This window comes from Protopterus annectens, chromosome 11.part0, assembly GCF_019279795.1.
Source record: "Protopterus annectens isolate FY-2018-M chromosome 11.part0, PAN1.0, whole genome shotgun sequence".
In the NCBI taxonomy this organism is placed as follows: domain Eukaryota; kingdom Metazoa; phylum Chordata; order Ceratodontiformes; family Protopteridae; genus Protopterus; species Protopterus annectens.
The window spans coordinates 429,525,334-429,552,408 of record NC_056745.1 but is presented as its reverse complement, the minus strand read 5'-3'; the positions used below and the strand labels follow the sequence as shown (position 1 = coordinate 429,552,408).

General features: G+C 39.3%; 1 protein-coding gene across 3 annotated transcripts in view; it reads right to left on the bottom strand.

Annotated features, from left to right (window-relative positions):
- LOC122814827 overlaps positions 1-27,075 on the bottom strand; it is a 171,708-nt gene that overhangs the window by 137,183 nt on the left and 7,450 nt on the right. For 2 of the 3 annotated variants that reach the window (XM_044087123.1, XM_044087121.1), the window contains exon 2: positions 3,366-3,435. In XM_044087123.1, the coding sequence (XP_043943058.1) occupies positions 3,366-3,426 (61 nt within the window). In that variant the 5' untranslated portion in view covers positions 3,427-3,435. Of the gene's footprint in view, positions 1-3,365; positions 3,436-19,563; positions 19,762-27,075 lie in introns of those variants that run through there. The other variant, XM_044087122.1, reaches the window with a different exon arrangement.

Here is a 27,075-nt window from a genome sequence, read left to right as displayed (position 1 = left end):
CTTGAATTTCAGTATCTCAGTACTGTAAAGGTGAAACTGAAAATTCTCAAAAGTGCATAAGCACAAATTCGAATATCTCAAATCCATGCTTATGCAGTGCAGCAATGGGACGGGAAGTGTTTGGCCAGGATGTTTTACGGAAGTAAAGGTAAGTGAGTGTATGTGAGTGTTATTGTAAGTTGTGCATGTGGGTTAGGGTACGGAGGTGAGAGTATGAGTGTGAGTGTTGGATGTGTTTGAGTATGTGTGATGTGTGTGTGTGTGTGTGTGTGTGTGTGTGTGTGTGTGTGTGTGTGTGTGTGTGTGTGTGTGTGTGTCTGTGTGTGTGCATGTGTTTATACCCATTTTATTCCTTTCACTGCATATTTATTATTTCTTTGCTTCATTTTTTATAGTTAGGAGGATTGAACATTGGAGATGCATTTTTATCCATGATCCTTTTTAAAAGAGTAGCAATGTAAAGAAGAATAAATAAATAGTTTAGTACAGTTGTGATCAGAAGTAGTAAGTTGTACAGTAATAGCTTGGTAATGGTATATTCCAATGAGTACAGGATACACCAATGAGAGGGCTATACCACATAGTACATATGACTGTTATGGTATATTCCAATGAGTGCAGGATACTCCAATGATCAGGCTGTACCACATATGACTGTTATGGTATATTCCAATGAGTACAGGATACACCAGTGAGCAGGCTGTACCACATAGTACATATGACTGTTATGGTATATTCCAATGAGTACAGAATACACCAATGAGTAGGCTGCACCACATAGTATATATGACTGTTATGGTATATTCCAATGAGTACAGGATACACCAATGAGCAGGCTGCACCACATAGTATATATGACTGTTATGGTATGTTCCAATGAGTACAGGATACACCAATGAGCAGGCTGCACCATATAGTATATATGACTGTTATGGTATATTCCAATGAGTACAGGATACACCAGTGAGAGGGCTGTACCACATAGAATATATGACTGTTATGGTATATTCCAATGAGTACAGGATACACCAGTGAGCAGGCTGTACCACATAATATATGTGACTGTTATGGTATATTCCAATGAGTACAGGATACACCAATGAGAGGGCTGTGCCACATAGTACATATGACTGTTATGGTATACTCCAATGAGTACAGGATACACCAATGAGCAGGCTGCACCACATAGTATATATGACTGTTATGGTATATTCCAATGAATACAGGATACACCATTGAGCAGGCTGTACCACATAGTATATATGACTGTTAGGGTATATTTCGATGAGTACAGGATACACCAGTGAGCAGGCTGTACCACATAGTACATATGACTGTTATGGTACATTCCAATGAGTGCACGATACACCAATGATCAGGCTGTACCACATATGACTGTTATGATATATTCCAATGAGTACAGGATACACCAGTGAGCAGGCTGTACCACATAGTACATATGAATGTTATGGTATATTCCATTGAGTACAGGATACACCAATGAGCAGGCTGCACCACATAGTATACATGACTGTTATGGTATATTCCAATGAGTACAGGATACACCAATGAGAGGGCTATACCACATAGTACATATGACTGTTATGGTATATTCCAATGAGTACAGGATACACCAATGAGCAGGCTGTACCACATAGTACATATGACTGTTAAATTATATTCCAATGAGTACAGGATACACCAGTGAGTAGGCTGTACGTATGACTGTTATGGTATATTCCAATTAGTACAGGATAAACCAATGAGCAGGCTGTACCACATAGTGCATATGACTGTTATGGTATATTCCAATGAGTACAGGATAAACCAATGAGCAGGCTGCACCACATAGTATACATGACTGTTATGGTATATTCCAATGAGTACAGGATACACTAATGAGAGGGCTGTACCACATAGTACATATGACTGTTATGGTATATTCCAATGAGTACAGGATACACCAATGAGCAGGCTGTACCACATAGTACATATGACTGTTAAATTATATTCCAATGAGTACAGGATACACCAGTGAGCAGGCTGTACGTATGACTGTTATGGTATATTCCAATTAGTACAGGATAAACCAATGAGCAGGCTGTACCACATAGTGCATATGACTGTTATGGTATATTCCAATGAGTACAGGATACACCAATGAGCAGGCTGCACCACATAGTATATATGGCTGCTATGGTATATTCCAAAAAGTACAGGATACACCAATGAGCAGGCTGCACCACATAGTATATATGACTGTTATGGTATATTCCAAAAAGTACAGGATACACCAATGAGCAGGCTGCACCACATAGTATATATGACTGTTTACACTGACAGCTGGACAGAACTGTGTTTGATATTGCATACTTAGATGCAAATAGGATACAGATCTTTTCTTCTTGTGCAAGACTTACATAGACCATTGAAAGTAGATCTGTCTGCTGTGCACATAGCTGTTTTGAATTTTACAATCACATCTGTTGTGTTAATAAGGGTGAGTTTTAGGTGTTTTTCTTTTGAAATGCTATAACAGTATTCCTAAGGTGACATGTTGTGGATAAGAATTCCATAGTTTATGTCCAGTTATTCAGAAGGCAAATTTTATGTGTGGCTTTTAATGTATTACATGACATTATTAAGAATGTGTGTGTGTGTGTGTGTGTGTGTGTGTGTGTTTGTGTGTGTGTACATGTGTGTATGATGAAAATTAGTTTTTGTTGTAGATCATTAAGGAAGGTATCAGTGAAGCAGTGGTTCTCACAAGAGTGAGATTTGCACATAAAACAGCAGATTTTGTTAACCTGAAATTTTGCATGTTATTTGTGTGGGCTGTCGTTCAGAAGTCTCAGAATAGGTGATGGGGTTTTGAATTTCCTTTTGCACACACTAACAGTGTACAGATTCATTTACCTGTGAGGTGGCATATATCTTGTCAGTAAGTTTTGGCTTACTGATGACAAGAATAATTTGTGTCTTGCACAGGACTATTTAGTTTTGATTACAAGATCAGTTACTGTTATTTCTGAGGCTGCTATGGATTTTTCAGTTGTGGATTATTGTCAGCTTTGTACCATGCAGTGCCTTTGTTTTCTTGGAATTCCATTTTTATGTATTACTATATTTGTTTGTTTATCTGGTAAATGTGCTGGACTGGGACTCTGTTTAAACTATGTCCTTAGCCAAAATGCATATACAGAACAGAAAAAAACTTTATTCAGTTATTTACAATCAAATGAGCATGCGAGACCATTTTTTTTCATGGTGGTCGACTGAGTCAGGTGTAATTTATGTTGCTCTTCTTATCAAACGATTAAATTCATGCATAAAGTTCATAAATATTCAACCCTGGTATAACTTACTTTGTGAGTAAATTCCACTACTTAACATGGACATGATCATCACACTTTTTATGATATCCATGCTGAATTCCTGAAAAAAAATAAATAAATCGATGCATTAATAAATAAAGTACTGATGAAATCATTCAACATGCAGTTAGTGAAACATCATATTTTAAGTAGTGAGAAACTTTGCATGCACCCATTTTAGTCAGAGCAGTATTTAGGGCCTTGTCTAAAATTTACAACTATTAACTGAATGTTAAAGCCATGGGCCATGAAGAAGGATCACCTCGGTCTGCTTATTATAAGTATCTGCCCAACAAGATTATTTTTGGCACCCTGACTTACTTATTTTACATTTATATATACTTCAAGTATAAATATAAAGTTTTTTTACTACATTTATATACCAAGATGTTTCCATCACTATTGTGTTTACTGTAAATAAGTAGATCATGTTAAAATTTTCAAGACAAAAATGACATAAATTGTACTTATATTTATTATAACATTTTTGTTACCTGTTACTATGCTATTTTATAGCTATGTCACAGAAGATTAACTATTAAAATGCATTACTTCCTTAAAACCAATTTATTTCTTTGCTCTCTTATGAAATAAATGCCTACATGGATGTGCCACTGCCTTTTTAATACAGTTTGTTATGTACTGGAATTAAAATTACTGTTGTAGCCTGGGCACTGAGGGTACACATGAACATCTGGCCTAGAGAAATGCTTTTAATCATAACACTGTACAAGGTTAATAGCATGGTAACAGGGCTTAGACTTCACCTATGACAGCACAGTATCTCTTTTGTTCATTACAAAACACAGAGCTGTATTACGCAAGCACATAAATAACTCCTAAATATCAGAGATAGCTTGAATTATGAACATCTTATGCCATGTAATAAGTGAAAATGAAGTTAATTTGCTGGACAGGCTATAATGTACATAGTTCTTCACAACATTTGCATTCTATGCAGGAAGTAGATATTGTTGCATGATATGATATATGATTCAGAAATGTTAAGAAAATTAAATGAGCACATAAAGATAATGAAACAACATTCATCAGAAAAAAGTAAAGTTGTCTAAGAGACTCACCGTAATAGGAAACATCAAAAACCAGGATTATTGGTGCAGAATTGTAAAAGTGAATGTGATATTACCCATTAGGGGAATATCTTTTCTCAGCCTGATCTCTTTAGTATTGGCATGTCTTCTTGGTGAGAACCTGATCAATCTCAGGCCATGGCTATTAAAAACAGACTGCCTATGAAAGAGTGCATCATGTACTCTGATGTCTGATCTGTACTCTTTTGTAGTCTAAAAAGAGCAAAGACACTGAAGAGAATTCCAAAGGATGATGCCAAGACAAACTATTGGTGTGAAGGCTATAATGTTTAAAGGTTGCAATATAGGCTAGCATCTTTAAAGCTATAAAATTTAGTGCCAAAAACCTTAGGTAAACGTATACTAAAATATATAAGCAGTGTTGCAAGACATTGAAAAAAGGTTATAAAAGTAAGTATAACAATGCAGACAAAACCAGCCATGAACTACACACTAATTGTTTATGTTTACTTCAGAGCCATACATTCCTGGGAGGGGTGAAGTGTGATAGACTGTCTAGCAGCAATAACAATAATGCCAATTAGACATTTAATGTTATGTTGAGTATCTCACACAGCTGTACTATGTTCACCTTAAAGGTCACTGTTAAGCAAGTAATTACCCCCATATCAATATCACCTCATGAAAAGACCCTATAAGGTTTTCATTGCATGTTACAGAAGCAAACTGTCAGGCCTTTCTTCTATGCAGATGCTACTGCTGTCCAATTGTTCCCTAGATGGTATTTGAACCCTGATCTCCCAGCTAGCAATTCTGTGCATTAACCTCTGTATTATCAAGCTGTCAGATAATCACTGTTGTGGGATGATAAAGGTAAAATGAAAGCATACCAAGCAGTATACTCTAACACTCTGACGTCCAACAGTGGCAGGATGACATAGAATAGTAATTTCTGCTGGACTGCAGCCACAAGTCCTGCCCAACTTCTGCAATGCACCTCTGGTGTGTAATATTTAGCGAATGTGTGCATGGAAGTCCAGTTTACTATCTCTTTCTCTGACAAAATGTGGTTCTGAAGAAGGATAGCAGCTGCTGATCAGGTGTAACAGGCTCTGACCAGCCCTGTCAAAATGTGTATCTGCCATGTTATAACAGAAAGCAATGCAGTTAGCCAACAATTTAAAACAAGGTTTGCTTGTTTACTGGTCAGTGCTGTTGCCTTTTCATCCCAGAGACTGCTTTGTTCTTTCAGTGTAATCTCTGCTCTGTGTATGATCATTTTAGGAACAGGCATTCGCCTTCATTCTCTTTATTTGTCACAATCATGTTTGTTCTGTTCTTCAATCTTGCAGCATGATGTCCTCACACACTCCCATGAAGCCATGTCCTCCTATTATGTTATACAACAGTCACTGGCTAGAGTCATCAAACCTGCCCACCTAAGCTGATGAAATGGATTGGCTGTAGGAGGATGTGACTCTGAGGAGAAGCAATAGCTGCTCAAAAAGGTAGGGTTTGTGGCTTAAAGAGTTATGACCCTGCTCCCCATATTGCTGGTACCACACAAATATGTAGGCCTGCCTGCAGAAATGCATGATATATGACAATGACCCTAGTTGGGGCCCCCCAGTGGGACCACTCTCATATCCACCTACAATGTCTGACTTGGCTTCAACTTCTGAGGCTAGTCTCTTCCAAAGTCTCAGGAATGGCCCTCATACCTACATACCATCCCAGTCCATCCCCCCAGAGAAAGGTGAGGAGGTCAAATCTTGTCAATCCTCTGCACCCCTTACCAACCCCATCAGGCACCAATGAGCTAATCAAACTTGAATCACCTGGTTCAAAGTAAACTAATTCCTTAAATTATATTAAGGATCAGATTATCAAAGTACTGCGAGATTCTCTAATATCAGTCCATATCATCCAGATATTATAAAAATTTCCTCTGAGATCCAATTATGAAAATACAACTTTCTTCTGTCATTAATAGAACAATTTAGTGAAGTCTGCCATCACAAAACAAATATCCTAGCACAGTGAATAAAACAGCTAAGCAGCTCTGTTTCATTTAACAGCTGGGGAATCCTCCACCAGCTGTCTGGATGCCAAGCTAAAATACAGCATACAGGTGACTGAGACTTGAATGTGCTAATATACAATTAGTCTGGTTTGTATTTTAAAAAATAGGGATTGTAGTATTTCCAGGATTTCTTATTAACCTTGAGTATATATATATATATATATATATATATATATATATATATATATATATATATATATATGGGTCTACTTCACTTGCCCTAACTTCCGATTGCCTGACACCCATTTGCCCAACACCAAATTACCGAAATTTCATTTGACCGACACTTCATTTGACCGACAAGTATTATTGGCAAGTAAATGGGATATGCCCCTTTCCCCACTGTAGTGCGACCCTGGAATTAGAATATATAGTTAGAGGGATGTGGGGGCACAGCCCCCCACAATGGGGGATGTGTGGGGCAAAGCCCCCCACCTACTTTTGTTTTACTAAGCAATATTAAAGCAAAACTAAACAATATAATATGAAATTAAGTGGCATACCCCCCCATTGTGGGTGGCTGTGCCCCCTATCCCCCCAACTATATATTCTAACTTCAGGGTCGCCTACAGTGAGGAAGGGGGCATATCCCATTTACTTGCCAATAATACTTGCCAGTTGAATGAATTTTCGGTCAAATGAAATTTCGGTCAAATGGGGTTGGGCAAATGGGTGTCGGGCAATCGGAAGATAGGGCAAATGAAATAGATCCATAGATATATATATATATATATATATATATATATATATATGGGTCTACTACTAATTACCGACACGATTCCCCGACGGAAAACTCCCCGATGCCAGATGACCGACATCACACAAACCCGACAACGCAAAACACCGAACACCATTACACCGAACACCATTACACCGACACACAGAACGTAAACAACACGCGACACTACATAGCATACACACTAGCCCTGACCCAAACCCTAACCCTAAGGTCCGACACTATCGCACACTTCACCTACCTGCACCCTAACCCTAACTCACTTAACCCACCCCTAGCCCAAGCTCCGACACTAACGCACACTTCACCTACCTGCACCCTAACCCTAACTCACTTAACCCACCCCTAGCCCAAGCTCCGACACTAACGCACACATCACCTACCTGCACCCTAACCCTAACTCACTTAACCCGTCCCTAAACTACAGTCCCTCACTAGCACACACTTACCTTACCCAAACCATACCTCCGACACGAACACACACTCACCTTTCCCACAGCCTAACCCGACATCCCACAATCTCGAGCACTTACCTGACCGCTCCTAACTCCGTCACCATCGCACACTTACCGCGTCGCGATCGCACATTCCCTTGTCGGTCTTTCCGCTGTCGGCAAATCACCCTGTCGGTACACTTACCTGTCGGTCATCTGGCGTCCGTGAGTTTTCCGTCGGGGAATCGTCGTTTCGGGCATTAGTAGTAGACCCATATATATATATATATATATGAATAGCAGGGGTGGGAGTATAACATCCTACAGTAGGGGGCGCAGTGGACTGAATCCCCTCTTGCAAAAAAAAAATAAATGCCTTTCAAGTGATTTTTAGATTCAAATTTTGAACTATCTTGTCAAGAAATTATACTTTATCTTATTTATGGGTGTCAAACACAAAAAGAGTTGTATTTTTCTCATGGAGCCTGGCTGGCAGTGTATGCCCTTATAATTAGCTGTGACTTGTAGAATCCATATTTTAAATATTATATTATAGAACACTATACTAGCATGGGTGGCTAACATCCAGATCACTGATTCACAAGGATTTGTAAGTTTAAGTGCCTCACTAGGCCCCATCATGGCTGCAGCCTAATGAGAGTTAAGGGCAAGATCAAACTAGTAAAATATAACTGTATTTGAAGCATTGCAGGTAATGAATAAACTAATGGGCCCTAGAAATGTTTCTGGATTGTTCTTGGGTGTGCAATATCCCTTATAAAGAAAATACCCAAGTTAAAATTTTGTAAGCCCAGTGGTAAGTTATTAATGAAGATGGAAAAGAGTATTTGTTCCAGGATTATACCTTGTGGCACTTCTGCTGAGAAGGTGCCATTTTCTGAGGATTAAGGCTCATGCCTAACTGTAAAGGTTCTGTTGCTTAAGTAAGTATTACTGTCACTGCCCTCTTACTCTTCTGCTACTAGTCTGTTTTCGTGTGAACAACCCCTCATAATCTTTTCATGTTCATTTGTCAATAACTAACCACCAGCAGATTTATCATAATAGGCCGCTTGCGGTCCATGTACAACACTTTCTATCTGTCTACACTTGAATGTCAAGTTCTACATTTTTGCACACTTGGTCAGTCTTTGCATATCCTTCCTCAGAATATATTCACACCATCCTCCACTGTTGCACTTTTATGTCATGAACAAAGAAATTGATCATGTCTTTATTCCCTGAGATATGCCTGAAATAAATGCACTGAAGAGTTCTGAACCCAGAAACAACCCCATCGTTACATTCCACTATTCACGTTCCTTATGAATGATGTTATTCCTCTGTACAACCCTATGGGTACTACCCAAATCATGAAGCAATATATATGCTTGGATTGACCAAGTCAAAGGCCATACTAAATTCCAGACAGAATAAATATACTAGCATTTCCCTTCCAAATTTTTCCATAATCTGGTCATAAATCTAGATCACATTCAAGTGACAACTACTGGTTGCTGTCCTCTAGGAAAGCAAAACATCTGTCTTTGAAAGCTTTCCATGATATTTCCTGTCGTTATTCTTAAGCTAAAGAGTCTGTAGTCCCCTGGATTCCTCCTCTTCCTGCTCTTGTCCAAATGTATCATTCTTGCTGTCTTACGTTTCTCAGGTACTTCTGCACTGGCAAGTGATCTTTTGAATAGTTCTGCCAAAGAATCCATTACTACAGCAACCAGGTTCCTACATATCTTGGAAGCAACCATGGGCTGCATTTTATTCTGCCCCAGGGAAGCTACTTTTTCAGTTCTTCTTTTTCTATTCATGCATCTCTCAATGGCCGTCTTTATTTTACCTATGTATTTCGCAACATGTTACCAAATCCTCACTTCATTTTGCTTTTGCTTTTTTTTTAATTGCTCATCCAGTGGATCTGTTCTATGGCACCCTATGGCACCCTAGGCAGTCCTATGGCATTAATTCCTACCTCAGTTGCCCAATTATACCATTCATTTTTGTTATGATGACATTTGGTTGGTATGGAGTAGGCCAGCATCCATGTATAATACAGCAGCCTACCCATCTCTTTGGAAGCCTTATGAATCTCCATGTCCCTGCAGTCTATCCTTTAACCTCCACTAAGTTGTGCTTCTTGCAGAAAGTGTGCTGCTTCTACTGCCAGCACAAATGAAGTGTGTACTTAGCAGGCTCATATCCCACAGATGTGCCACCCAGTACCCTCCCTGGATGTCAGACAAACAATAAGCCAGAACAATTTCCCATCCCCCAGGATGGGCAGGCCATCAATGGCCACTAGGTCACAGCCACCACACACCATCTCTTCCAGTGCATGGGCCACTAATCAAACATAGGTAATTTTGATCATTGTCAGGCCTTCATCTCTCTCTGTCAAAGAGCCAGGGACCTCTACTCTGTTTTCTTCTCGAAGAAAGAGATGAAATTTTATTCAGCTTCTTTGTTTGTTCTCAGTTTTCTATGATCTTGTTTCCATTGTTGCTTAGCCTGACCTAGACTCTTCCTGCCTCCCTCCTGTCTTCTATGAGCGTTAAGAAGCCTTTATTCCCTTCATGAACTTTTCTTCCATCTCCATGTTGACTCAATCTATTATTACTCTCAGATCATTTGTTATGGTGTTACATTTGTCTCCTAGTACTATACTCCCTCCATTTTATTGCCCGGTCGCATCTCTTATATGTCTGAGCTATTGTTGTAACTAATAGCTTTACAATTGCATGTAACAAAATTGGTCGTCTTTAGTCTTTCCTTTTGGAATTCTCTTCAACCCTCTAGCCCTTGGCCTAAGTACTCTACTCCAGACTCATTACCACAACACGTTTATTCTGCCAACTTGATTCTAGTCTCTTAACTTGTCTTTTTCTCACTTTCACAGTATATCATAATCATCTTCCCTAAAATATTTTGCCATCATCTTCTCTGCCTTTTTATTATTACCCTTTGCACTGAGTATAAACCATGCAGTGCTGCAATCGCTGAGCTGGTTAATACACCTTTTCTGGGGTAACCCTGCCCCTCTACATTGATTAGCACCACATTCGGAATTCTGTCATTTCTGACACAATTCAACACCAGTTGGCTAGGTATAACAATGGATCAATGCTTCAATCATGTCTCACTCCCACTGTGTCATGCAGCTTTGAAAGTCCTAGTCTACTGCAGACAGATGCAGAGTTCACATCTGTTTAATCCTCTTACACCTTCTCAGCTCTTTAATTCTATTTTCCAGTCTTTGTCTTTTATCCTCTTCTACTGACATCTCTTGTAGTCAATAAACTTTAATGACCCACCAGCATTCTCCTTTCATCTAACTAACCTTTCAAGACATTTACTGTAGGTTCTAACCCTGCCCCCTTCATCTACCTGTAAAACAGGTGCTTACCTTGCTTTTTGATTCTGTCCAGTAAGTCACCGGTTCTTGGGGTGATTTTCCATCTCCTTTTAGACAGGGCCTTGATGTCCTCCTTTATATTTATAACTACTTTATCACTGTTCCTTCTGTCTCTGTCATTCTTAAACAAGTTATAGCCTAATGTTGCCAAGGCTATTACAATGTTGTTACAGGTCCATGTATTTGTAATATTGCAAATATCTACATGTAACACTGTTTACAGCTCCCCATATTCTTACCCTGACCTTTGGCCCTGTAAAGTAATGTTATCTATCCATGCCCTAGTCATCCTTGTTTGTTCCTGTACGTATTTTGTGCCCATTTGTTTCCTTATGTTTACTCCTGAGAGTGAAGGCTTCCGTGTATCCTCTGTGACACCCACTCCTTCTTCTTTCTTAGTTAAAATTATTGAGATTTAGCATTCCAAACCAATTCTGAGGGCTTCTGTCCATTCTGACCTAACATGGCACTTGTTCCTGGGATACTGCTTGTATAGCTACCATCTGCCCTTCCATCATCCTATAAGCCATGAGCCCTTTTCTCTCATTACAATCACTGTACTCCCTAATTCTGTCTTCCTCATTGTGCTGACTACTGGTACAGGTACACTTCTGATAACTTGACCTATGACCTCTTATCCTGACATCTCTAGGGACATATTTGACCCTGCTTGATACCACATCAGCTGATTCTTCTACTAGTTCATTATTTCTTATATAAACATTAATATATGGCCAGACTTTACCCTTGCTGCCCACTTTGGTCACTTCCTCCTATATTTAAACTTAAGACCTGAGACTGGTTCCACTCACCCTGGTCTCCCCCTTCTCCTTGTCTAAGAAACTCAAGCTTGTTGCTCAATGAGTCTGTAATTACCAAACTGTCCTCTCTGTCCCCACAGTGGTTCTTAGTTCCTTCACTTGTTGTCTGTTTCACTACCCTCCTATATACAATATTCTCCCTCCACTTGCAATGCTCCCTTTTCCCCTCCCTATGCTGGATACCCCCCGTGCTACTGCCAAACCCTTTCACATCCCTCCGCCATTGTGACTAATGCCCCTATGTCCACTGTTCTCTCCATTTCACCCTCTGTCCATCCCATCTGGACGAATGCCCCTTCCTGCCTACAAAACTCCTGTACTTATGTAGTGCTATTTACTACTTGGTCACCTCCAGTTCTGTCTCCCCTTTCTGACTTGGTATTAGTGTCTGCACATGTCCTTCCACATTTACGCCCTCTCTTTCATGGCTGCCTTTCCCACTTTCTCTCTTCACCTTGCTTCATACATTTGCATTTACATATATTCCTCTGATAATCTGTGCTCATATCCTAATGAATTTTCATTCTCCATGTACTTTTTTCTCACCCATCCTGCCTACTTTCCATCTGTTGCCTCCCTTTCTCCACTCCCACCCTGCCCTTCTTACATAATTTAGCAAATCCACTATCATTTCTGGATCCAGTAGTCTTACCGGAAGTTCCCCCATTTTCCTACCCTGCCCTGTCACTTCTCTCCTCTATTCTGCATCACCCTCTGATCCCTAACACATTGTCTTGTTTCTTCACACATTCTGACTGTAAAAATGACATCTTCTGTCTGCGCTTTTTCTCTGTCTTGTCATTTAAATGCATCGTATATCTACTTTTTGTATAGTCGTTACACAGTGTGCATGCTAACGGCAGGCTGAGACTGAAATCGGTCAGAAATGATCCGAGCTCTACCCCAGTAAATAAAAATAAATAAATAAACCCATTAACCAACAGTTCGGACACACTTTAGTTAAATAATGATACTGCTAGAGAAGTGTTTTTTCTAAGGTAATGTGCACGGCTGAGGTTAGGGGGTGGGTTTAGGGTTAACATGCTTTAGTAAGGATGAGCGGGGGGGCTTTACCCCATGCATAAGCTTGCTAGTGAGTAGCATTATCAATAAGCAATCAATTGGCTATGATATTTATTTCATTGATACTGTCCACTTATTTCCATCAGAATCATACCTACCTGAATATGGCCTGGCTGAAATGGAGAAACCACATAATTGCCACAGCAACAACATACATTACCAGTGAGTACTTCGATCTTTCCTTAATCCCTTCACCCACAAGTACATGGTGCTCTTGCTAGTATCCATTGAAAAAGTTGTGAAGTGTTTGTAATTGTTCTTTCTAACTCATAATCGATTCATTACTTACTTTTAAGGTGTTAAATAACATAACAGTTTCAACAGAATATTAACCACAGCAATAAGTTAGGAAGGGAGACATATACTAGGAGGCATCAAAATAAAAGAAGCATACATTTCTGTTCAGCATAAAGTTATGTTACAGAGGCGTACCAAACCCCATGCAAGCAACATTTTTGCTTAAATGAAAACAATAGAGGGAACTGGCGAAAACAAATAGGCATTGAACAAACACAAATGTAAAGTCCTCTGTGTTACATTGCCATTTCTCAGTAATGTTTTGTCATAATGAATACATGTATTGCTCACTAACATTAATTATACATACAGTTCATCTTCTCTGCAGGCTGGGTGGAAATGAGGGAAGAAAAAGAAACCATAAAACTGTCCTCTTTGTTACATTTGTACTTTTAGTGATGCTATAGGGTTAAATATTTAACTACCACAGTCAAATAATGTAAGGCAAATGGGGGGGGGGGGGTCACAACTTGATGAGACATGCAACTCTTGTTCTTATCAATATGGCATCAGTTACATTGACACATAAGAACTAACAGTGCGGTTGACAATGTTGATTATATATACAAATGTAAGAATTTCTGTTGACTCCATTGTCTCCTTCTTTTTATTTTTGCAGCATGGGGGTGACATGCAAATGGATTACTGTCTCCTTCAAAAGGAAGCAGGTGAGGTTGCCCCCCCCCCGAGCCATAAGTAATGTCGCCTCGAAAAAATAGCCACTGATAACAAATTTTATATATGTATGTTTTTATATAGTCTTTTATAAAATTAATGTCTGTGTGCAAAATATGTACATAATTCCACTGATGTGTAATGCCCTGCAGGGCTTCCTACTGATATGTTGGTGAAATGCCAGCATGCAGGAAAAAAAAACACACCAAAATGCAGAATTGTGAATATCAAACATTCTTTTCTTCTTTAAACTTCTTTTTGCAGGGTGTGCAAGCTCACCCAATGTCTGTGGAAAGCCCCCACCTCCCTGATTTTATATATATATATATATATATATATATATATATATATATATATATATATATATATATATATATATATATATATATATATATATATATATATACTAACTATGAATTTGCTATACCTTGGAGAAAAGGGAGTATCCCCAGAAATGACCATCTTGGACTTAGTGCATATAAGTCCATTTTTTGGCCATTTGGTCTCAGCATTACAGGAATCACTGAAGCATGTCTCTGTATTTTAAATGGTTACCATCCTGCTGTATTTAAAAACATGAAACTCCTGTACTGCCATAGTGAAATGACATTTGACTGTCTGTATATACATATATAATATATATATGTTATAGGTACCTGTGTGTGTGTGTGTGTGTGTGTGTGTGTGTGTGTGTGTGTGTGTGTGTGTGTGTGTGTGTGTGTGTGTGCGTGTGTTGTAATTCCCAGGAAGACTAAATAAGAATATTACCTTTCTCTGGGGAATGTGCAATCTCACAGTTAGTATATATAATTAGAATCTGGTGTGGGGGTGCAGGGGGGGCATGCCCCACCTCAAAAATTATGTTTTCATTTGATTTTTAAAAGTTAGCAATTGTATGCGCTGAGGCTGTTTCTCAGCACATGCATACTGCATTGTTGATTTCCATGTTTTCAACCATATGTGGTTGATATTTAAGCAGTCAACTTTGGATGCTTTTCCTAATGTGTATTGCACCCATATATATATATATATATATATATATATATATATATATATATATATATAGAGAGAGAGAGAGAGAGACAGAAACCAAGTGATAGCTATAGATACAGATATAGATATAGATACAGATATAGATATAAATGTCACATTTTCTAGATTTATACAGGGATAATAATTCGCACTACTTGCATTATTCAGAAATAACACTGATCTCCACCTAATTGCCATCATCTGTGTGTCCGTAGTCTTTTTCTGCTTACATTTGTAAACTCAACCCAGTGCGTGTGACTACCAACCCTTATATGCCTTGTCTGTCATTTTCTGTTATTGCCAATACTCTTCTCTCTTCTTTAATCCTTACTACACTCTCTCTTTCCCCATCTCCCCTTATATATTGGAAAAAGGGGGTCTCCCTCACAAAAAATACCCACCCTCTCTAACCATCTTCAGCATATCCCTCTTAATTCAGCCTACTGTATTTCCCTTGTCTGTTCTGTCCTCTTTTTCTTACTTTCCCATCTTTTCCTTTCCATATTTATAAAAGCTTAAACTTGGTATCATAGAAAGACGACTTCAGAGTATAATACTTCTCTTAAAGTTACCATAAGGTGCTAGCCAATGGTGCTATGCTTAAACATGCACATTTTCTCATTGTAAAATTTCATGATGCTAGCATAAATTGGCAGTCACTGCCACTTTATTAAAATATACAAGATTATCTGGGTACTTAAAAACATGGGTAAAAGTTACAAATGTGCCAAATATACACATATACTTGCATTGTTCATAGCTAATTTTACAGTTACAGTTCTGCACAGTTTTTGTGGGCATTTTTTCACAGGCTTGTGATAACTAATGTCACTCGATTGCATTAACTACATTTGCAAATAACCAAGAAGGCGTGTTTTGTACATTCAAACTTTCAAAGCAACAGTAGCCAGTCAGACACGATAGATGCAGATACAATGCAATACTTTTAATGAAAGGCAATAAAACAAATAAAAACAGCAACTAAAACATGAAGTAAGACAGATGAGTGCTTTCACTCCAGTCCTGGAACTTCATCAGATCTAACTGACACAGTGCTTGTGACTATTTAAAGATGCAAAGGTTCTGAAGTTACCTGATCAGATCATGTGACCTGAGCAGAGGTCTTAAGGGAACATACTCATTCAAACATTTTTCCTTGTCACTTTGCATTTCTAGGATCCATTTAGTTTCTAAACATTCAGTCTTATTACTGATATCACCCCTCCTAATGCTCTTGTTCAATAGCTGTAATACAAGAAATTCAAATTTATGTGTAGTCCCAGCACTTAAAGACATGTTTACATAAAGCATTTGTTTTGTCTTTCCTGGGCATATCATAAATATGATCACAAATGCAGCATTTAATCATTCTACTTGTCTTAAAAATATAATAACTATTACATGCTGTGCAGGTTGCAAGATATACCAAATCAGAGCTCTTGCAATTCTCAAAAAAAAAAAATCAAGCTTATACACATGCTTTGTCATGGGATGTTCACAAACCTCAGTTGTTAACACATTACAGTCTCTGCAGGGTTTGTGCCTTTGCTATTCATTATAGGTTGTTTCCTCGCAAAAGGTTTATAGTATAACATTTTCATAAGGGAGGTGTTGCTCTTAAAACAAAACCTAGGGTAATCTCCTAGAATAGATTTATTTCTGTCATCACAGGTCAAGACATGCCAGTGCCTTTTAGTAATATGACATATAAAGCTGACATCATTAGAATAGGTTACATTCATTCTTAATGCATTATCCTGTAGGACCAATGCTGTTCATTTATTATTATCATCCTGAGATGGAAAAAAATGGTCTAGCATAACCTTTTCTGTGTAACATAACATCATTTTTCGCTTTGTCTATCGTATACTCAAAGTAGCCTCTACTAAGCATGTCACTGGAAAGTTCACTGAATGGAGATAGCATTGCCTGATCATTGGTATTCAACCTAGCATATCAAAACTGCCATTCACAGCAATTCCTGGGAGAGGGCTTGTGATGTATATTTTGTCTATGCATTGTGCTACATCTTCTATAGGGTTTCTTATAAACCTCTGTTTCTAAGGTATGCTGTTTTTTAGTAATTTCAGCATCCAAAAAGTCTAAAATCTCAGCAGAGAACTTTTAAAGCAAATCTTAAAAAATGTGATGTCTGTTGTAAATATTCAGCAAAGTCATATAACAGGGGAGTGGGGCCTGTCCAGATGAAAAAGGCATCATCCACAAACCTGCCATAGAAAGAGATATATTGTCAAAATAAATTGCAATTGTCTAAAACATAAAGCATCTCCTAGTATGCAGGAACCAAGTTTGCATAACTATTAGGTGTACTCATGGCTAAACCTAATTTTTGTATATAAAATAAATCATTAAATGTAAAAACGTTATTATTCAGAATGATCTTTAATAAAGACACTATCAAGTGGATGTGTGTTGCCGTATAATCAGAAAACTTAGACAGAAACAATGTAATAAACTCAATACCCACATCATTAGGTATTACCGTAAACAGTGTGGTCACATCCATTTTAACTAGTAAAAACACATCACTTCTGTTGGACCCAGACGATTCATACGGTCATGTCAAAAAATGCTTGCTCTGATTTGTCCTTAAAGTGTAACATTTGGAATGACTTGCTTGAGTTGTTCACTGTTGAACACCCTACTATTCCAATAATTTATGGCCTCCCAAAGATTCATAAGTCTTTAAATAAACCACCTATGAGGCCTATTGTTTCAGGTAGGGGGTGGGCTACTGAGCCCTTATCAATATATGTTGAAAAACAACTTCAACCTATGTTAGATAAGATTAACTCAGTTTTAAGGAACACCAAGCATTTTTTGACATCACTAAGTTATCAAAATATAGAACAAATATACACAGCTCTTTTAAAGGAGACAAATTTGTTGGGAGTCCATGCATAGTAATACAAGTGTCACAGAAATAGGTCTTACTGAATCCTTGCAGTGTGTCCAGTTCCACATTCCTGGATCCTAGGTTTACATATCCCTTGTAAAATCAGTCATCAGTTTCACAGTCCTTTGTCCTAGATTACAGATCCCTTGTACAGTCAGTCACTGGTTACACATTCCTGAATCCTAGTTTACGTATCCCTTGTAAAGTCAGTCACCAGTTTCACAGTCCTGTGTCCTAGTTTACAGATCCCTTGTATAGTCACTAACCAGTTACACATTTCTGGCTCCTACTTTACAGATACCTTGTAGAGTTTGTCACCAGTTTCACAGTCCTGTATTCTAGTTTGCAGAGTCCTTTTACAGTCAGTCACTGCTTACATATTCCTGGTTCCTAGTTTACAGATCCCTTTTAGAGTTATTCACCAGTTACAGAGTCATGGGTCCCAGTGTATTAAACCTATGTAGTATTTGTCCCATTTTAATGAGTTCTTACACATTCACAAGTTACACTAACTTGGATAGCAGTTTGATTAGATCATGTACGACTTACCTGTTTCAGGTTACACATTCCTGAATCTCAGTCTGATAAGTTATTCTACTCTCCATGATTCACCAGTTGCATGGACTTAGATCTCAATTTAGTGAAGGTTTAGCACTAGTTTCCAAGCCCTGAATCCCAGATTAAAAAGTCCAAGTCCTTGTACACTCAGCTAGTCACTAGTTGCAAAGACCTGTTTCTCAGTTTAAAACATCCTTTTACAGTTGCAATCTTGTATCTCTGTACAGTCACTTGCTCAGCCATAATGCAGTCCTACATCCCAGTTTATTACATTTTTACAATGTAAAGTCAATTATCATTACTCTAGCTACATATAACACATCACCAAGTCCTTATCCAACTTACCAGTTACTCAAAGACAGCATTTTTTGAGTCATTGCACAGCAACCTGTGAATCAGTTACCTGTCACAATGTTTAAAGTGTCTGTGTACTCACACCTTGGGCAGGAATGTCTGAAGCAATCATTACAGTGGAGAACATTGTCACCTCACAGCAAGAGGTTCTCCAGTTAAATTCTTGGCTGGGGTGCCTTCTGTCCAGAGTTTGCATGCCGTCCCTGTGTTTGCATGAGTTTCCTCCAGGTGCTCCAGTTTCCTCCCGCATTCCAACGATATGCAGTAGGTGGACTGGATACTCTAAATTGGCCATAGTTGTGAGTGTGCATGCAAGAGTGTGGTGTAGAAGAACAACCACAGCAGGGCTAGCCACCCAGCAGTGTAAACCTTGTCTCTAGATGATTGCCACTGTTGAAGTGACACCCCAACCCCATGTACAAAAATGGGAAAAAGGGGGTGATTGATGGCTGCTAAGATCTCTGATATCATGACAACAATCTTTTATTGTACTGTCTGTCACAGATAAATGAATCATTGGAACTCTTGACCATTTCTGGTAACTTATTCCTGGAAATCAGCAAATTAATTTATTTTATACGCTCATATACATATCTGTCTATCTATCTATGTATATAGAGTACCAGATATTTAAAAAAACACTAAAACAGCAATCAAACTAAAATTAAGAACAATGAAAATAAAGAAAAATGTTATCAGAGCTAAATATCCATTTATACTTACTTCCTCAGTTAATTAACGTTTTCACAGTAGTCCTGTTACACAGAGAATTTATGTGATGCAGATTGTAACAAATAATACAAGGATAGTCAGTGTCATTTCATCATGGTAAAAGCCACTTTCATTCACGTTTAAATAGGAAAGAATAAATGAGTCTATTTTCTCAATCTATTGAGAAGCAGCAGTCAGAACTTTTGTACTTCTAGGCTGTCTCAAAACTGCTGATGCGTCCTCTAAGCAAGGCAAGCCACTAATTAGGACACTAACAGGATATCATGTGGCTAATGACCTACTAAGTATAAATGACATCAGTAAGCATGGTTGTCAGAAGTGTGTAAAGTGCATGTAGTGTGACAGGAAAGAGGTCTGTAAACTGAAAAGCAAACATCTTAAAGATTAATTATTGTGTCATTTATTTATCTTTTTATTGACCAGGTTAATCTGACTAGGCTAGTAACCTCTTTTCTGGGGGGAGATCCAAGATGGTATTTATACTATATTAGGGGAAATTTGAGGAACTTCCCCTACTTTTTTGATAGGTGGCATGGGATCTTTTATAGCCACCTGAGCTACGACCAACTCAAGCAGATGGGGCCTTTCTCATCTAAAGGACAGAACACTCAGGAGTGCAAAACACCCTTATATTGCACTGCAAGCAATCATTCTACCTGGTGTGGAACTAGAACCCACAGCCTTCTGCACCCCAGATGAGTGTACTATCTCCTGAGAGCCACAAATCATTTATTTCATTATTGGACCACATGAGTACATGGTTAGTATCCTTTGGACTTTCAATTTTAAGTGCAACTTGCTTTCTGGTATATTAAAAGAAATATAAAAAAAAATGTTTTCTTGTAAAGAAATACAGTTCCTCATGCAACCACTAGAACACTTTGGCTTAAGAAGGAAGATGACTAAGTCACAAACGTAAACATTTTCTGTTTATTTTCTCATTTTTATTTGAGTTTTTGAAAAATATAATTCTGTTTCTTTATTTAATGTTTTTGAAATTTTGTTGGTTTGTTATGAAATGAGATGAAACTATTTTAAACTTGATTAATGCACTTCTGCTCATGTTTATTGATGTTGATGTCATAATATTAGGTGGATGGTGAGTTAAGTTTGCATGTTTGGCTGGTTTTATCCTGTTAAAAGGACTAATCTCTACTGTGAAATGCTTTGAAATGCTCTTGCAGAGGAGAATTGGTCGCCATTATCTGCCACTTCAAACCTTATCTAAACAATACCTCAATTAACCTGATAATTCAGCATTTATATCAATTAACCTGATAATTCATTCTTTACGCACTATTACAAAGCAGTGTTTCTGTATTTAGGGTTTGGTAGTCATATCTGTATTAATCACTTCATCTGTAAGCGCCTTATAGTGCCTGCATATTTTAACTGTTTCTTACTGAAATTGGTGTGCCTTGTTTGCTGTCGCATAAACTAGATTCAGGCCTGCTGAATCTAGCTTTGTATAACTTGAGCACTAATCCATGCCTTCTTTTTTGGAGAAGGTTCCCCTGCACCCCAGTGGCAGGAGTGTGCAGTTAGAACTTGTCTGATTGAAGAGTTCAGGAACAGGGCTCAGTTTTGAGATTTTTTTACTGGTTAATTGGGTAATTTGTTTAAAAGCCTTTCTGATTGCTTGTAGTCATCTAAAGCTGTTTTAAGTGTATTTTTTACTGTTTGTAGTTGTTTAAAGCTGTTCTAAGTGTATTTTTACTGTTTTTGCCTTATCTTTTCAAAAAAAAATTTCCTTATTTCCCATTTTTCTAAGCTAGTATAGTCCAGTTTTCTGGCTAGTGCTGAATTCAGCGCTGTGTTACAAGTTTCTGAGTTGCCCATACCTTACTTGAATAGAAGGAGGTTTCTCTGTTCACCTGTGAGAGAGGGAGCTGTGAACAGCCATCTGTCCCTGGAGGAGTGGTTCCAGCCCAGAAGTTAGTAGTTTATAGGCCATTTTGGGCTAATTTCTATCTCTTTCATTTCCCTGCTGTAAAAACCACGTTTGCACAGTTTTGCACATCCGGGCAGCGCTGGTTAGCTAAGGCTAAATAATTCCCGGCTCTACCAAGTCTTCTCTTCAGTTTTTCCCTTGAATGTAGTCTAACTCTCAACCTAAGCATTTAAAAAGCATCCTACAGTCCAGCACTTGCTCAGACCTAATAGCAAGCACTAATATACACCAACACTTGATTGCCCAGCAGGGCAAGGCTCATTATTCACCCCTCACCAACCAAGTGACTAAGCAGCTCACCCTACTATTCAGGCATGACAAAAGGGCAATTTCAGGTGTACTCTCCAGTCCAGCTGGTGAACCTGGGTATCCTGAGGCAATGTTAAAACTGCCTCATGTACACAGACAACCCTCTCCTCCTACCACAAAACATTAACATATGTGAGAGATGCAATTATATAGCTAAATTGAAGGCTAAGCTCTCTCCACCCTAGACTGGAACAGGCAGTCATGAGGAGAAGGTTAACACTTGCACCACACCTCCAGCCTCACATAGACATACTAAACCAGCACTGGCAAAAAATACACATAAATACACAAAATCATACTTGGAGGCTCTAAATAAAAACCTTCAAAAGCATCAGAGACCTCCAAAGCAGACACCCAAAAAACCTGCACCTCCTGTCACAAACCAGACAACACATAAAACACAAAATCAGTGTGCCGCACAATCACAGCCCTTAAGGCTAAATAACATACCTAACACACTAGTAATAGATGACTCTATAGTCAGGCACACTGATGTCCCACTCACTAGGCTGGACAAGGAGAAGGTTACTGTTAGCTGCCTGTCATGAGCCAGAATCCACTACATAACACAAGCACTCAGGTCACTCCAGAACAAGTACAAATATGACTCTGTCATTGTTCATGTTGGTGTGAATGACCTGAGATGTACCTCCCTGGACTACATGAAAAGAGACATGGGAGAGCTCTCTGATCATGTAGCCCAGGTGGGTATGAACCTGACCCTGAGTAGCATCCTGCCCTCACCAAGAATGATACCACAGTATAAAGAAAAAATTATCTATTTCAACAATTGGCTAAGCTTCTGGTGTCATTCAAAGGGGATTCAGTGTCTGTCAGCCTGGGATGACATGCTCGACAAGCCTCATTGCTTCACAAGAGACGGCTTGCACCTGTCAACCCTAGGCTTTCGAATACCGGCCAAGGTTCTTGCTGCCCCCATAGTGCCTTTTTTAAGCAAGGCTCAAAAGTCAAACCTACCTCTGTAAACAGCACAAATAAAAAAAACGAGGGTTATGCTACTCAACGCCAGGAGTTTAAATCTCAAAATGCATGCATTCGAAGCACTCCTCAGTATGGAGAACGTCGACATCTGTGCAGTAACTAAAACCTGGTTCAAGGCTCCCCAGAGCACCCCAGCACTACCGAGCTACAACTCATACCACACATTTTGGCCACAGAACATGGACCGAAACACAAAAGAGGGGGTGTATCCATATTCATCAAGGATACCTGCACCTCCAGGTTAGTGGTGTATCATGATACCTCTGAGATCATCCATGTGCAACAAACATCAGGAAAATCTGCAATGCAAATTGTGGCCTGCTACAGATCACCCTCCATGACCCAGGACCACCACTCTGCCTTTTTGGAGACACTGGTAAACATGAAGGTCCTACCAAACACCCTGATATTGGGCGATTTCAATTACACTACCAATAACTGGGAAAACTATTCAAGTACAAACTCCCAGGTCCAGCGCTTCCTGTAATTTATCAACTCAAATGCCTTGGATCAGCTGGTAAACTCCCCTACCAGAGGTGAAAACATATTGGACCTGGTCATCACCAACATGGGCGACAGGTGTTCTGCACCAGAGGTCAACCCGTCACTGGTTAGATCAGACCATAAACTAATCACTCTGGATGTCCACACCCCACCACCACCCCCAACCAAGGAAACCACAGTGAAAAACTTTTCTATAGCAAACGTCACCTTACTTAAGACAGAGGTGGTAAGTTTCACAGCCCCCATGCTAAAGGATAACAGTGTCCAAGATGCAAGAACATTTATAAATGCACTCTATGAGCACCTGCAAGGATGCATGGATCATGCCATCCCTAGCAAAACCAAGACTCACTCCCCTAAGAGAAGGAAACCAGCCTGGTGGACCCATGCCATAAACAGGCTATACAATAGAAGGAGGAAACTAGTTCAGAAAAAAAGCAAATCCCAAGAAGGAAAGATATCCCTGATCAGTATCAGTAAGAAACTAAGGTCCCTCATAAAATCATCCAAGGCTAACTTTGAAAGAAAAATAGCCAAGGATTCGAAAGATAACCACAGAGCCTTCTTTAGCTATGTCAAGAATCTAAGTGGCAACTCGCAGATATGCTCTGAGCTAGTGCAAAATAGCACAAAATATACTGAACCTACTGATATTGCCAACATCCTGGCAGATAGATTCAGTGCAAACATCATCCCCTGTCACCCCCAAAAGGGCCCACAACAATACCGGAAAAGTGTAATGTCCTGGAAATCACAGATGCACAGGTGAAAACAGCCCTTTCAAAAGCCAAAAGCACAATGTCAATGGGGCCAGATGGTATCCCAGGCTGTGTCTTGCATGAACTAAGAACGAACTAACCCCCCACCTAAACACGCCATTCAACCTCAGCCTCTCCACAGGCTACATGCCCATAGAATGGCACACAGCAATGGTTATTCCACTCCATAAAGGAAGGGCCACAACTGACCCTGGTAACTATCTCCCCCATAAGCCTGACTAGCCTGGTCTGCAAGACTATGGAGCGCATCATCATGGAACTCATTAACAAAGACATTGGAAACCTCCGAACACTTGATCTGACCCAGTTCGGCTTTGTTAAGGGCATATCATGCCTACTAAACTTGGTTGACTTCTTTGAGACAGTCACCAAGGCCATCGATGAGGGGAAGGTGGTTCACACAGCCTACCTTGACCTCACCAAGGCCTTTGACACCATTCCCCACTCGGGAATTATAGAAAAGCTCACCAGCCTGAAAATAAACCCCTATGTCACTAGATGGGTTGCCAAGTGGCTTACAGACAGAACTCACACGGTAAGAATAGCGGGCTCCAGGTCTGACTCTAAAGCAGTCACAAGTGGTGCCCCATAAGGCTCAGTCCTGGGACCACTACTGTTCGGCATATACTTCTCAGAAGTACAGGCAAACATAGGAGGACTATGGCTAACCAAGTTCAGCGATGACTGCAAACTGGGAGCCATAATTGACTCTCCAGCTGACACTGACATTCTCCAAAAGGGCCTTACTGAGACAGACACCTGGTGTTAAAGTCATGGTCTCAAGCTAAATGCCAGGTTTACTGGCCTCAAACATATGTCCTATGCAGCCCGACTGGAAAAACTCCGGCTATACTCAGTGGCATATCGCTTACTCAGAGGTGATCTCTGCCTGACTTACAAAGCCATGTCCAACTCAGAATGGATGGACATGCACCACCTAAAGAAATCCAAGTCACTACGAGCCACTTGCTCAAGTGAGCTAAACCTCACCACAACAATAAATAGAACATGCTGGAGGGATAGATTCCTGTCACAGAGACTCCCCATGCTTTGGAAAAAAATTCCTAACTACATTAGGCAGAGCCCCTCACTAACACTCTTCAAGAGAAACCTTGACGAGTGGATGGGTAACAGAAAATACACCCTGGGATCACTTCACTGGCTCTTCTTGACAGAGGCTCAGTTAATTAATCAATGGGGTGGTGAAAGCTGGCACACTCTGGCTAGGCTTATAAATGCCCTTGGGCAGATAGCCTAGTACCTACCTATGAACCTATGAACCTAAGTTTAGGGGCTACTAGTCCATTAAGCCAACTGGTTTAAGAGTGTATGGATCGTCTCTGAAATACTCACTTACAGATATGTAACAAGGTTTGTTATATTCAGTTCTGTGTATCTATCTATATATATATATATATATATATATATACACACACACAAACAAACAAACTGAATATAATTGCCTGTAGCCTACTAGTCTTGACAAGCTGCCTGTTCTTATTAAGTAGTCATGCTCTGTTTTGTCTTGATAGTGTTAAATTATGCTCTGTGTTTGCATTGTATGTTTACTTGTAATCTATCACTTTGGAAAATACAAATTCATGGTAACCTTACTATATGCGTAACATATTAAAACCTCTCAATAATTAAAATGAAAAATATTCTTGTATTATAACTCAGGGATAATGAATGTTTCAAGTTTGCTAGCAACAAAATATCCTTGACTGTTCCTTAACTTTCTGCAGCTGCTTAGCCATTATCAGTCTAATCTTCCTTCCCAGATGTCTATTTAGAGTCATTATATAAAACACTTTAGTCTCACTGAGCCTGAAACCAATTTACAGCAGAGTCCCAAGTAGAAAATTTTGATTAATGGTGCATTAATCATTTTGAGAATGCACTATAGTGAGGGCGGCCATGGTGGTACAGCAGTAGCATTGCTGCCTCACAGCAAGAGATTCTCCAGTTCAATTCTCAGCTGGGGTGCCTTCTGTGTGGAGCCTGCATGTCCTCCCTGTGGTCACGTGGGTTTCCTCCAGGTGCTCCGGTTTCCTCCCACATCCCAAAGACATGCTGTAGGTGGATTGGACATTCTAAGTTGGCCCTAGGCATGAGTATGTGCATGTGTGTGCCTTCTGTGGAAAGTTGGACACCAGGCTGGCAACTCAATACTGTAAAACTCCACTGCAAATCATGAGCAGACAGGTGATCCACTGTGGCGACCCCTAACCGGGAAAAGCTAAAAGAAGACTATAGTGAAAACCACATTTGCCAATACTTATTACTGAGTAGTATTACTTGTGATGTGACACAAAACCATGTCCACCATATTGATACTAAAAATGAGTGACATTTAGATGTTCATATATTGTGGAGAGCTGCAGAACACCATAGTTTGTGATCAATATGTTGTTATATTTTGTAAGCCAGATTGCAATGGTCTAAAATGGTTCTATTCCATCTTCAGTGGTACTTTTCTTTGATGACAGCAGTATTTATTCACCTTTGCCACTGTGGAAGTATTACTGTCCAAATATAATTGATTAGTATCTGCTTCTTGCAATATTAACCACTATGCCATGTGCCAACACTGCCTGTCATTGACCAAACTAAACAGTAGAAATTAAACCCTACTGCCAGCTGCTACTATAAAAAGCTCACTATGAAATTGTTAATGGACCATCAAGCATTGCACTCATTCACAATGCTTTTTTTCCCATTTTTGCACATGGAGTTGAAGTATCACATCAACAGTGACCATTATCTACAGCCAATGTTTACACTGCCAAGTGGATACCCTTGTCTCAGTTGTTCTTCCATACCACATGCATGCATGATCAGTCTTATGGCCAATTTAGAGCAACCTTCCCACCTACTGCATGTCTTTGAAATGTTTGAAGAAACCAGAACACCTAGACAACTTAACCAAATAAAGGAGGACATGCAGACTCCACCCTA